The 14,777-nt window shown below is 39.1% G+C and overlaps 2 protein-coding genes across 3 annotated transcripts in view; both read right to left on the bottom strand.

The window, feature by feature from the left end:
- The window catches only part of LOC116063564 (metabotropic glutamate receptor 7-like), a 480,756-nt gene that overhangs the window by 169,438 nt on the left and 296,541 nt on the right, over positions 1-14,777 (bottom strand). The gene's annotated exons all lie outside the window — the stretch shown is intronic.
- Positions 1-14,777, bottom strand: part of LOC116034688 — a 678,603-nt gene that overhangs the window by 409 nt on the left and 663,417 nt on the right. Inside the window, exons 14-17 of the mRNA XM_036002390.1 lie at positions 9,947-10,282; positions 8,579-8,905; positions 7,981-8,313; positions 560-895 (exon numbers count right to left, since the gene is read on the bottom strand). Coding sequence (XP_035858283.1) covers positions 560-895; positions 7,981-8,313; positions 8,579-8,905; positions 9,947-10,282 — 1,332 coding nt within the window. The remainder of the gene's footprint in view (positions 1-559; positions 896-7,980; positions 8,314-8,578; positions 8,906-9,946; positions 10,283-14,777) is intronic.

Genomic DNA, 14,777 nt, shown 5'->3' on the forward strand with positions numbered 1-14,777 from the left:
AAATTGATTATTTTCTGTTTGGAAATAAAGTTAATGTTAATGCACAAACATGAACCAGAATAGCAGGTACACTTAGAGACGCCTACTGCTCTGTGTGTGTCACTGCGTGATTAGAATAGAGTCCTACATCAAATCTATTCAATTATTTTAAGAATAGAATAAAATGATCTTGAGTACATTATAACATCCTGTCGTATGAATTTAAGCAGTCCCATCTTTTCACTCTCGGCTTCACACATATGGCTGTACAACTAGAGGCCAGAGTTCAAACAAACATTTAAAACTATGCATAAAAGTAAAGTTAACTTTTTGTTGGTTACTCTCGAAACCAAAACTAAAATGCAGATTAATCTCTCAGCAACATCAGGCAGTGTGCACACTCAGATTTAATCTACTACAGACTGCTGATATTTCATTAAGAAATGTGAAACTGACACCATCGATGAGTTCAAAGTTTTCATCATGTTTGTTCAGATGCAGCAGCTAGATAACAAGGTGGAGACCAGGCTCCAGTCCTTAAATGAGAGGACATCTTTAACTGGTTCATCAAAGTACTCACCAACAACATCAAGCTTAATGTAGAATTTATGAGGTTTCTGAATGAATGGAAACATACATCTGTAGACTCCACTGTCAGCCCTCCTCGTATTTCTGATGATTATGGAGGCGTTGCCTTGTTCCAGTTCATATGGAAAATGTGAGACTCGACCTTTGAACTTCTCACTCTGACCTGGACGCTCATCACTGTAAAGATGACCATTATCATACAGGAACACCTTCTGATCATCATCAGTTTTTTTCCAGACGAACCGTGTTGACCGAATGTCCTCCTTGGTGATGAGGTAATAGGATAAAGTAACATCACTACCTTCTTCCACTTTGATGACTTTTGGCCCTGGAAGATAAAAACATGTAATAATCAATATGTTTACATGCAGAGTCATCAGTTAGTAATTATTAAGGCAGAAAAAAATTGTAAGCAGAATTATTCCACAAAGGCAGTTTTACCAACAGTTTAGTTTGTAGTCTAATTTCTCCTCCATAATTAAATCTGCATATTTTATTTAAAGATATAACAAAATATTTGAACTAGAGATGCCCCGATAGACCGGCCGGTGACCGGAATTGGCCGATTTTCACGTCATTGGCCATGACCGGAGACCGGCCGGTCAGTCTGACATATGCCGACAGGGCTGGACTGGGACAAAAAATTGGCCCTGGAAAAGAGCACCAATACAAGAGAAGCTAATTAAGCCATTCAAGGAACACTGATGCTTGTATCAACACTGATTTTTTTTTTTCAGCTACCCAACAGGCTAAACGCTAGCATTTTCAATGTAAGCTTAAGCAGTTAGGTTACCTGACAGCCACTAACTTTAATGTTACAGCCAAACTGCTTGTTGTCTTTATTCTATAATTTGCCTACTCCTTACCACATCGTCATCTACTCTCTCTTCCATCTTTTCCTCTCTCCCTCCCCTGGCCCTGTCATGGTCACTCTCCTCCTCCTCGGTTTCTTCTCTGTCATTATGTTGTTTCTGCTTCTCTGTATAGCCAGCCACCTCTCCTCCTCCTCGGCTTCAGGTAATACTGATGTTGAAGCAGCTACTACAGCCCCAAATGTGTCAGAAAGTTTGGTACATTTTGAGGCATCTGCCTGTGTAGATTCTTAATCTTTTTCTCCTGTAATTTCTGTGCACCTCCCTTGCACTTTGGTGGTCGTTTGTCCATTTTAACGTGGATGCTAAACTTCCAGCATAACTACAGCTTGTGTCTCAGGGCCGGGAGGCGTGGCCATAGTGGGATTCGTAAATTTGCGGCCCAGAGTGGGAAGGAGGTTCCTGGATTTGATTGGGTCAGGCCAGTGCCAATAAAGAAAATTAACCAATGGGCCACTGTGAGTTCTTCATGGGCCAGCCCGGCCAAAAAATTTAAGAAAGCCTATTTATATCGGCGATTCGGCTCAAAAGTGCGTCGGCCCACTGGGAAAATGCCTGGTATGCCAGATGGCCAGTCCAGCCCTGTATGCCGATGTTATGCCAGTCAAATGTACTCGGGCGCTGCATGATTAACATTGTTCAACATCACATGTGCACACGTATGGAATTATTTTTGTGTCTTTAATACCAAGCAAACCTTCTCAAGTATCAAACAAAAATCACTAACTCAAGCAAAAAAATTGTCACTTCAAAGGTAAAACTTAAAACTTGCAAACAAAACATTTGTGTAGTCGTAAACTATTGGTCTTATATTTGTTTGATATTATGTCCTTGTGTTTACCGTTCCCTCTGCTTCTTTCTCAATGATCAGTCTTTTGATCTCTCCATCACGTTTGCAGTTCTGCTCCCAGCTTTCTCGTTTGCGCTTCCCAAGTCTTTGTTTGCGATTCTGACACAAAGCTATCGCGTGGGTGGGTCTTACAGGGGTGCGCCCCCATTGGCTAATGCGTATTTGGAGTATTTCTGAGTGACAGCTCAGTGCCTGCCGGCCCCAAGCACCCAGGAAGAGCGCCGAGTCTAAAAGCCACCATGGGCTTAGCGGATAACGGTGGTACTGCACCCCATGGCCCAGAAAGACTTTTCACATAGACTTTGCATGGCGAAAGAAACGTCTATATTTCAGCGGATAATTTGTTTCTGGGTATATCAACTTACCAGCCCGAACACTGAAAGGGTCCTTGTTTAAAACATTACGTTTTTAACATTTTTAACATTCACTAGAAGCGAATCCAGAATTATTAAATTTGGCATGATGAACGCGCATAGTGGACGCGAGCAGAGCCGCGGGACTGCGCCCGCCCGCTCACATGATGGGTTCTCCCGAGCTCATGTAGCTAGCTGTAATAATGGATATAGCTAATGGTTGTAATTCACCATGTGTTCTATGAATACGTCCATGGTATTATCTTATGAAGTCATGATACATCCCAGGGATGTATGTATGTAGCTGCTGTAAAGCCTGTTAGCTACGTGGATGTAACGTCATTAGCGTTTCCCAAACTGGCGGGCTATCGGCTAGCTAGCTAGTTGTTAACATCACGGCTAGCTAGCATGGCTGTATTAAGATCTATACATAGCTAGCTATATGCCTACATAACGTTCCTACATACATAGTGATTACATCGCCTTGGTTCTCTCTTATAATACATCCGAGGGCTGTATGCTGTAAAGCTTGTAACGTGGATGAGAGCTGAAGCCATGGATGAGCTCTGTTCATGAAACTGCAGGCTAACAGCTAGCTAGCGCTAGTTAGTAGGTAGCTAGCTAGTAGCACAACATAATTATTAAATCTCCTTGGTTGTCTAGCTAAATACATCTATCGTTTAGTTAGCTAAGCATGTAAACGATCGGGAACAACGAAAACAATGTTTAACGTTAGTGAATATTTTAGACAATGAAAATGGCGAGTTCATGAGTTTGCCAGTAAGAGACACGACAGAGAAGCTCATGAACGCGCATGTTGCTACCGGTTGCTACGACAATGCAAACAAATTGTTGCTAGTGCGCATGCCCATCGTGAGCCAACCAGCGTTATGGGCCAACAATGCGGAAGTGCCGAGTTCCATGTTTGCTTTAAATGTGCTTTTGAGCACTCTCATTGGAACGTACGGGGCTTCCCGCCGAACACTGTATCCAGTTCTCTTAATACATCCATGGCCGGCCCCCTGACGTTTCAGTGCAGTTAACTTAAGAGATTTTGGATGACACACAAACCACTCCACAGCGGATTCCTACAAGATTAATAAAATGTAAGTATTGATCATATTGTCTGTGATGTACTTTGCAAGCATGGTTACTAGATGTTTGTTGTTTCGTTGTGTTAAGTTACTAATTAGCTACTGAAGCTGTTAACTTAGCATTTAACGTTAGCTAACTGCTAACGTATTAATTATCGTCTTCTCTCTGTAGAATAATGAAACATTGTGAGACGTGCAGGACCCCGAGCAGAGCAGAGCTACGATGCTGTCCCAGGTAACGTTAGCTAGGTCAGTAACGTAGCTATATCTGGTAATACACAATGCTAGGGTATTGGTTAAGTAGTACAATGTAGAAGCTGTGCATATAATGTATTCCTATCTAGAGGTTGACACATACAGTACATATGCAGTGTTAGCTGTGCCTAATTGGTTCATCTTTATAGATATGTGCATTATTATAGCATAGCATAGCATGAAAAGAAACTCAGTAATGATAGCTACATTTACACCAAGAGGATGACATTACAAGACAACAAGAATGTTCATCTGTACTTTCCTAGTTATGACAAAACTGGCTATCCTAACTCTAATTACATGTATTCTGTTGCATTTGCAAGCAGGTCAGCATAAGGAAAGTGTTCATATTGTTTTTAAAGCCTGTTGCTAATGGCTACTTAAAAGCAAGTTATTTTAATTGTAAATCACCCAATCTTAGAAGCTGCAGTTATCAATAAGAACTTTGTTACCATTTGATTTGTGTAAGGAACTTTGTTATACTTTTCTATCACAGCTCACATCAGGCAGCAGTCAGTCCAACCAGGAGGACGTGGTAGCAGCAGAGGGAGAGGAGCCTTCAGTCTCTCTGTGGAGGAAACACTACGTGTGCTAAGGCTTCTAACAGCCAGGGTATAGACCGATAGAGTATGTATTGATCATATTTTACTGAGATACTCAATTAACACTTACAATAACCTTTTTCTTAAGTTTATTTTCATTTGTGTACTTGTAGTTTCTAAGTCCATTGTATATCAATATATACAGTATACTGCCCTGTAATTTAATTTCTGTTTACATTGTTTTACTGTAATTATATTTTAAAATGCACATAATATATTAAAACACTTTTTTACATTCACCCTTGTCAGTTTGGTTCATTATATAATACAGGACATAAGGTTGAGACTATTATAATGCTTTATTTTTAGTCCAATATAAAACTTCACATACATAATGGCTATTTGAACGTATTTGGCTGGGGCCCCGGTGGTAGAAGAAGCTGGAACTCAGTGTCAGTCATTATTTGCAGTACATCACAGGTCAGGATCAGTTTTTCATCACCAACAATACACAAACATACTGAGTAATAGGGTTATGAATATATTTCACATATTCAGTTTCACCTAAAGCAAGCTGTATTTCTGTGCTGACTTGTGTCTGCAACAACACTTCTGAGGGTGGTGCAGGAATATCACACACAACTCCTGGACGCCTGGGATCATCTGGTCTCCTGAGCTCAGTGATGGCCGACCGCTCCAGTCTGGACGACAGCCTCTTTGAAGGGCTGGGATGTGGCTGTAGTCCTTCACTTCCTTGACTTATTGTAAAGCTTGAAGTACCTTATTAGATGAAAAAAAATGTTAATAATAATAAATAATTTTAATTTTGCACTCTAGGAACATTTTTCTAGCTTTCATAATCACTACTGGAACACTTATTTCTGGAATATTATTGATCACACTTTCTAGATTCCTACCTCAGTGCTGACTACATGTGTAAAGTACAATATGGCTTCATGTTGAATTTACTCAAATGATCCATCTGCTTTTCCCTTGGGTAATCTGCCAAGGTGGTCCAGGGCAGCCAGCAGGACCCGAGCTTCATCAGCCATGCACATCACTAAAAAACAATAATGATCACTTAGCAAAGTGTGTTAGTTAAAGTACATTGTTTGGATAATAGTAACAATATGCATTCATTCTAAATATTGTGGAAATTTACATTGTTAAAATATACAAAAAATATGTCAGTTATCTGCCATCTTGCAGCAGTGCAATACAAAAAGAAACAGTGTGTACAGATGGAACATTATCTAATGTATGTGTCAACCTCTAGATAGGAATACATTATATGCACAGCTTCTACATTGTACTACTTAACCAATACCCTAGCATTGTGTATTATCAGATATAGCTACGTTACTGACCTAGCTAACGTTACCTGGGACAGCATCGTAGCTCTGCTCTGCTCGGGGTCCTGCACGTCCCACAATGTTTCATTATTCTACAGAGAGAAGACGATAATTAATACAGCTCCTTGAGTAAGACACTAAGACTTCATGATTCCCATGGCAAATTAGCTCAGTAGCCTAACATAGCTACAAGTTTTAGATAACGTTAGCAGTTAGCTAAAGTTAAATGCTAAGTTAACAGCTTCACTAGCTAATTAGTAACTTAACACAACGAAACAACAAACGTCTAGTAACCATGCTTGCAAAGTACATCACAGACAATATATATATGATCAATACTTACATTTTATTAATCTTGTAGGAATCCGCTGTGGAGTGGTTTGTGTGTCATCCAAAATCTCTTAAGTTAACTGCACTGAAACGTCAGGGGGCCGGCAGGCACTGAGCTGTCACTCAAAAATACTCCAAATACGCATTAGCCAATGGGGACGCACCCCTGTAAGACCCGCCCACGCGATAGCTTTGTGTCACAATCGCAAACAAAGACTTGGGAAGCGCAAACGAGAAAGCTGGGAGCAGAACTACAAACGTGATGGAGAGATCAAAAGACTGATCATTGAGAAAGAAGCAGAGGGAACGGTAAACACAAGGACATAATATCAAACAAATATAAGACCAATAGTTTACGACTACACAAATGTTTTGTTGTTTTGATGTCAAGTTATAAGTTTTACCTTTGAGGTGACGGTTTTTTTGCTTGAGTTAGTGATTTTTGTTTGATACTTGAGACGTTTTGCTTGGTATTAAAGACACAAAAATAATTCCATACACACAAAGGTTTTCCGCTATATGCATGTAGCATGTAGAAAACCGCAATCACGCAGTCCCGTGAAATATAACAGCTACAGTTTATCGGAAAATAGCATTGGACACACTGACTTTGATGAATTTACTGTTTATCAGACCCCAGATGAGACAAGAAGCTAACGTTAGCAAACGCTGCGGTGACGGTCCCTCCGCCTCTGACTCCCCGCTGCAGGAGACGCTGTATTCCTCCGACACACTGTATTAACATTACTGTTTAAAACGCTTTCCAGGTTAGAGGGGATGCATACCGCTCAATACTAACATTAAAAACATAGTAATTTTCCCTCAGCGTTTAGTTTTTTTGCTAAACTGTGAACTGTTAAATGAGCGGTGACGTTAAATCATCTGTTTCAGGTAACGGCACACTAGGGTACCGTCTATTTGCTGGATTGTTCCGAGGTAACCGTCGGTAACTAACGTTAGCAGATAAGCCTGTTGACAGCAATGGCATTGTTCATATTTATGCACAATGACAAATAAAGCAAACTTGCTAAAAAGGAACTCCATGCTGTTTTCAGGTAACGTTACTATTGACGTTCAAACAGGCCTGTGTATGTGTTTTGAGAAATATCTTAATATTGCAAGGCTATATTTATTTTATTTTTATTTATTTATATAATATTATTTTATTGCCATTACCTGTTTTCCCTGTTTTCATACATACAGAAGTTTAGTTTGCTAAATATATAAAAAAAATTTAGTTGGATAGTTGGATATGGCCCAGAATATTGTAATCGGTGCATCTCTAATTTGAACTGTGTTTAAGCTTGTACTACATTATATCATTTACATACCCTTAATTACATATATTCAATAATTTTAAGAATAGAATAAAATGATCTTAAGTACATTATAACATCCTCCATGAATTTAAGCAGTCCCATCTTTTCACTCTCGGCTTCGCACATACAGTATGGCTGTAAAACTAGAGGCCAGAGTGTAAACAAACATTAAAAACTATGTATAAAAGTAAAGTTAACTTTTTGGTTTGTTATTTTCAAAAACAAAATGCAGATGCATCTCTCAGTAACATCAGGCAGTGTGCGCACTCAGATTTAATCTACTACAGACTGCTGATATTTCATTAAGAAATGTGAAACTGACACCATCGATGAGTTCAAAGTTTTCATCATGTTTGTTCAGATGCAGCAGCTAGATAACAAGGTGGAGACCAGGCTCCAGTCCTTAAATGAGAGGACATCTTTAACTCTTTCATCAAAGTACTCACCAACAACAAGCTCAATGTAGAATTTTTGAGGTTTCTGAATTAATGGAAAATAACATCTGTATTCTCCACTGTCAGCCCTCGTCGTATTTCTGATGATTATGGAGGCGTTGCCTTGTTCCAGTTCATCTGGAAAATGTGAGACTCGACCTTTGAACTGCTCACTCTGACCTGGACGCTTGTCACTGTAAAGAACACCATAATCATACTGGAACACCATCTGACCATCATAATTTTTACGCCAGGTGAACCGTGTTAACTGAAGGTTCTCCTTGGTGATGAGTGAACAGGGTAAAGTAACATCACTGCCTTCTTCCACTGTGATGACTTTTGGCTCTGGAAGATAAAAACATGTATTAATCAATATGTTTACATGCAGAGCAATCAGTTAGTAATTATTAAGGCAGAATTTATTTTAAGCAGAATTATTCCACAAAGGTAGTTTTACAAGCAGTTTAGTTTGTAGTCTAATTTCTCCTCTAACATAATTCATTCTGCATATTTTTTTTATAGATAACCAGCATATTTTTTTTATAGATAACCAGCATATTTAAGTTGTTAAATAAGAGGACATCTTTAACTATTCAATCAAAGTACTCACCAACAACAAGCTTAATGTGGAATTTTTTATGTTTCTGAATTAATGGAAAACTACATCTGTATTCTCCACTGTCAGCCCTCCTCGTATTTCTGATGATTATGGAGGCGTTGCCTTGTTCCAGTTCATCTGGAAAATGTGAGACTCGACCTTTGAACTGTTCACTCTGATCTGGACGCTCGCTTTTATCATACAGGAACACCTCCATCTGACTTTCATCATTCTGAGACATTTTCTTCCAGTTAAACTGTGTTGACCGAATGTCCTTGTTCCAGAGAGAACAGGGTAAAGTAACATCACTGCCTTCTTCCACTTTGATGACTTCTGGCCCTGAAAGATAAAAAACATGTAATAATCAATTTTTGTACATACCCTTCAGTAAATATATTCAATCATTTTAAGATTAGAATAAAATGATCTTGAGTACATTATAACATCCTGTTGTATGAATTTAAGCAGCCCCATCTTTTCACTCTCAGCTTCACACATATGGCTGTAAAACTAGAGGCTAGAGTTCAAACATTTATAACTATGCATAAAAGTAAAGTTAACTTTTTGGTTGGTTACTTTCAAAAACAAAAACAAAATGCATATGCATCTCTCAGCAACATCAGGCAGTGTGCACACTCAGATTTAATCTACTACAGACTGCTGATATTGTTACGGTTTAGGGATATTTCTGTTTCCAGTTTGTTCATTTCTGTTGTCTTTATTGTTTATTTGTGCATGTTCCCTGTGTTTGTATATTCTGTATATTTCTGTTTAGTTATCTCCTGGTTTATAGTGTATTTTTTGGTTAATTCCTGTGTTCTGTGTTGTCAAGTTACTGTGTTTAGTTGATTTCAGGTTTTTGTCAGTGGTTCCTGTTTCCTGTTTTATTTTGATAGTCTGTTTTCTGTCCTGTCTTGTCTAGTTTTACTTTTTGTGTTCCCGCCTTTGTTGATTGTCCTGCCCCGCCCTGATGTGTTTCACCTGTCGTGTCACCTGTCCCTCATTTGTTTCCGTTTTGTATCCCCTTGTGTCAGTTTGTGTGTGTCCGCGTCAGTCAGTTTTCCGTCTCTCCTTTTTCTCCCCGGTATTGATTTTTGCTTGAGGCTCACAGGACTCCCTCGATTTGTTTTTGTTTTTTGGAGGAAATAAATCTTTGAATTTCAACACTGCTCCTGCCTGACTGTCTCTCTCTGCGTTTGGGTCCTTTTTCCCCTGCTGATTGCAACAGATATTTCATTAAGAAATGTGAAACTGACACCATGGATGAGTTCAAAGTTTTCATCATGTTTGTTCAGATGCAGCAGCTAGATAACAAGGTGGAGACCAGGCTCCAGTCCTTAAATGAGAGGACATCTTTAACTGGTTCATCAAAGTACTCACCAACAACAACAAGCTTAATGTAGAATTCTTGAGGTTTCTGAATTGATGGAAAATAACATCTGTATTGTCCACTGTCAGCCCTCGTTGTATTTCTGATGATTATGGAGGCGTCGCCTTGTTTCAGTTCATCTGGAAAATGTGAGACTCGACCTTTGAACTGCTCACTCTGACCTAGAAGCTTGTCACTGTAAAGATCACCATTATCATACAGGAACACCCTCTGACCATCATCAGTTTTCTTCCAGATAAACCGTGTAAACCGAATGTCCTTCTTGGTCCAGAGAGAACAGGGTAAAGTAACATCACTGCCTTCTTCCACTGTGATGAGTTTTGGCTCTGGAAGATAAAAACATGTATTAATCAATATGTTTACATGCAGAGTCATCAATTAATAATTATTAAGGCAGAAAAAAATTGTAAGCAGAATTATTCCACAAAGGCAGTTTTACAAGCAGTTTAGTTTGTAGTCTAATTTCTCCTAACATAATTCATTCTGCATATTTTTTTATACATGTCCAAAATACTTTAACTCTTTGTTTTAAGCTTATAGTGTATTATATAATTATCATACCCTACATTAAATATAATAAATCATTTAAAGGATAATTAATTAAGAATAAAATAATATTATCTTAAGTACATTATAACATCCTATAACAGTTACCGTATTTTCCGGACTATAAGTCGCACTTTTTTTCATACTTTGGCTGGTCCTGCGACTTATAGTCAGGTGCGACTTATATATCAAAATATTTATAATTTCACGTTTTTAAATGTTATTTCATGCTGAAAACATTACCGTCTACAGCCGCCAGAGGGCGCTCTAGGCAAAAAGAAACTGCAGGTGACTGCAGGTATTCGACTCTTACTGCAATGAAGAAAACAAAGAAAGCTAGTCGCGCGCTGAAAGCAAGATGGCCAGAGCGGGTGGAACGAGTCCACAGATGTAGATGCACGTCAACGGTGCAGTTACGTCTCCACGCCCTGGTAGTTGTTCTGTATTCTGTTGTATAGTTGAATAACTGTTAATGTGTTACGTTAACATACCGGACACCTACCGTATTCAGCCCCTTGTTCTGTGTGCTACTGTGTAGTTGAATAACTTACCTTTCCAGATTAAATGTCTGTTCTTGATCTTGGATTTTATGAAATCAATTTCTAAATAAATGCGACTTATAGTCCAGTGCGACTTATATATGTTTTTTTCCTCTTCATGACGCATTTTTTGACTGATGCGACTTATACTCCGGAGCGACTTATAGTCCGGAAAATACGGTATATTAAAGAAAATCCAACTGCCTTGATCTTACTCTGGTGTAAATACCAACACAATGATTAATGACTGAAGAAGAACTGCAAAGACTCTAAATATAACGATGATGATGATAAAATGATGATGATCTAAATAATCTGTTGTGTTGCCTGCTCATCATGAATATGTTTATACAATACATGTTTTACACTTACCTCTTTTACCCCTGGATAAACACACAGCTAGAGTAACAACAGCAACAAGTAAAAGAACACCAATAACTGCAGCAGCAATCCATCCAGTGGACCCTGAAACTGAAGACAAAAAGTTAATGTAACACTCAGAATGTAACTGCATATCATATAGTATCACAGTCTACACAAAGAGAACAACTGAAGGAGCATTCTCCTGAAACCTGAAATCTAAAACTCTTTGCAGATAAAACCAGCCGTAGGATGAATGTCACCAGGAACAGAGATGTTAGAATGTTTGAATCACTGTCGGCATCCTCTGCTTCAGGCTGTTTACATCTTAATGCTGTGTAATGAGTTCTCTACACCCTGAACTAGAGATGGCCCGATACCATTTTTTGCTTCCCGATACTGATTCCGATACCTGAACTTGCGTATCGGCCGATACCGAGTACTGATCCGATACCAGTGTGTCATATATTTTATTATGTTTTAAAGGTCCCATGGCATGAAAAATTCACTTTATGAGGTTTTTTAACATTAATATGAGTTCCCCAGCCTGCCTATGGTCCCCTATTGGCTTGAAATGGTGATAGGTGTAAACCGAGCCCTGGGTATCCTGCTCTGCCTTTGAGAAAATGAAAGCTCAGATGGGCCGATCTGGAATCTTACTCCTTATGACGTCATAAGAGGAAAGGTTACCTCCCCTTTCTCTGCTTTGCCCACCCAGAGAATTTGGCCTGCCTATGAGAGAGAGACATCATGGCTTTCAAACAAGCAAAGTGGCAGTTGGTCAAGGCCACACCCCCACCCTCCACCTTGCCCCCCCTCTCTCCTCCTTAATAGCTACAGACACATACTAAGGAAAGCTCATTGTGGGACTGGCTCTAGTGGCTTAATTCTGCACCAAGGCTGAATTTCGGGAAAGAGACTTCAGATACAGTATTAGGGGACCACTAAGGTCTATATAAAAGAGACTTCAGATACAGTATTAGGGGACCACTAAGGTCTATATAAAAGAGACTTCAGATACAGTATTAGGGGACCACTAAGGTCTATATAAAAGAGACTTCAGATACAGTATTAGGGGACCACTAAGGCCTATATAAAAGAGACTTCAGATACAGTATTAGGGGACCACTAAGGTCTATATAAAAGAGACTTCAGATGCAGTATTAGGGGACCACTAAGGTCTATATAAAAGAGACTTCAGATACAGTATTAGGAGACCACTAAGGTCTATATAAAAGAGACTTCAGATACAGTATTAGGGGACCACTAAGGTCTATATAAAAGAGACTTCAGATACAGTATTAGGGGACCACTAAGGTCTATATAAAAGAGACTTCAGATACAGTATTAGGGGACCACTAAGGTCTATATAAAAGAGACTTCAGATACAGTATTAGGGGACCACTAAGGTCTATATAAAAGAGACTTCAGATACAGTATTAGGGGACCACTAAGGTCTATATAAAAGCATCCAAAGAGCACCATGTCATGGGACCTTTAACAACTGTATACTACTATCCCTGTATAGATGTGATATTATTTCTATCTTTGTTGTCGGGGGGAGGGTTGTCCTACTCTCCTTCTTGCAAAACAGTCTCAGCAGCAGGATGGCACTAGCTAGTAATCCTGGGAACCAGACCAATCTGCAGAGCTCATGTGTTATTTCCTCTAGCAGAAGGTGATATGCTGGTGATGCCAGGCTAGCTAGTTGCTTTTAGTCTGAGGCTGTGAAATAGCGACAGCCCCTTCATCTGGATATCACAAGTGGAAGTAATAGAGAGGAAAACAAAGAAATGTGTATGTATGAAGTCCCTTGAAATAAATTTATGTAATTATTTATTTAACTATATTGACTCATTTATATATTTTTATATATCTCAATTATTTATTTAAGGATGTATTTCCTAGGCATATTTATTCATTTATTTATTATTGAATAAAATGGCAATCTATAATAATTGGGCCTTTAAATGTAGCATTATTATTGCCATAACTTTTAGCAATATTAGCTAACCTTCAGTCATATATGGAAATTAATGTAGCTGGACTCTCTGGGGTAGCAGGACACCCATAGAACAGAGAAACTATATAGACATTAGATGATAATAAACATGTACATTTTTATTTACATATTAAGAATATTTTTATAGGCGATATGATTCACGATATTGGAGGGAATGATCGTTTTTGTATCATTATTCTCATTTTCATTGAAAATTAATGACATTAAAAGAAATTAAAATGATTATAGTGTGATTTTTGCGAGGATCTGTACCAAAACATTTTTTTCTTTAGTCTTTAAGGGCGTTTTCACACATGAATGTCCGAACCAAGGTCCGGACCAAGGTTCATGTTTTTGTTACATTGTATACATTTGATCCGGTAAGTTTTGGTTTCACACTGCAGTTATGCAAGCGCACTAAAGATCTATACGTGACAAAACTACGTCCTGCCATCATCACATACGTGAGCTGCGTCTCCAGATACTTATAATTGATTGGTTTGTAGACAGGCTTCCCCGTCCTCTCGTATCCTCTCTCTGGGTCGGAGTTTTTTCAGCTGACTGCTGCTCTCCCCTACTGCCACGGCTCTTTTTGTTTTGTTGTGATGTTGAGAAGCAAGACACTGGAACTTTCTGGAGAATTTATTCAGAGACAAACGGAAACCTACACAGTAGCCTACATTTACTACCACTTAACAAATAAACTGCTGATGTATTCTCTGCTCTGATAGCCGACAGCTGTCTCCTCTGAGCGCATTCACCGTCACTCTCTCAGCACCAAGCTATTCCTTAAAGGAGCTATTCCCCGGTCTTGTAACACAAGGAGAGCCTGCCAGAGCTCCTTGTATTTGGTCCGAAAGTCCGAACCATCCAAAAAATGCTTTCACACTGTAAACGAACCGGACCATGGTTCAGTTTGGTCCGGACCGAGACCACCTCTTTTGGTCGGACCAAAATTTGGTCTTTTGATCCGGACCGTGGTCCGGGGGAGGTTTCACACCTCTAATTTTGGTTCGGATCAAACTGAAAAGTCCGAAAGTCCGGACCAAATGAGGTATGTGTGAAAACGCCCTAAGATACGATTTGTAGGCCGGGACATCTCTACAGCACCACAATACTTAATTCAGAATGGTTTGACACATATTTAGCCATTAACAAATGTTGCGCCGCCCTGTGATTTGGATATTCCACTAGTCCATATTGCAATTTCAATACAATTGCGATTAATTGTGCAGCCATACACTCTGCTGCAGTGAATGAAATGTAAAGAACATGTTTATCATCTGGGACCCTCACTGCAGAGCAACAAGTCCTGATAACAAGTTTACTTTGTCCAGTAAAAACTTGATTTGCCTTGAGTTCATCTCTAGTTAA

This window comes from Sander lucioperca, chromosome 6 (assembly GCF_008315115.2).
Source record: "Sander lucioperca isolate FBNREF2018 chromosome 6, SLUC_FBN_1.2, whole genome shotgun sequence".
NCBI lineage: Eukaryota > Metazoa > Chordata > Actinopteri > Perciformes > Percidae > Sander > Sander lucioperca.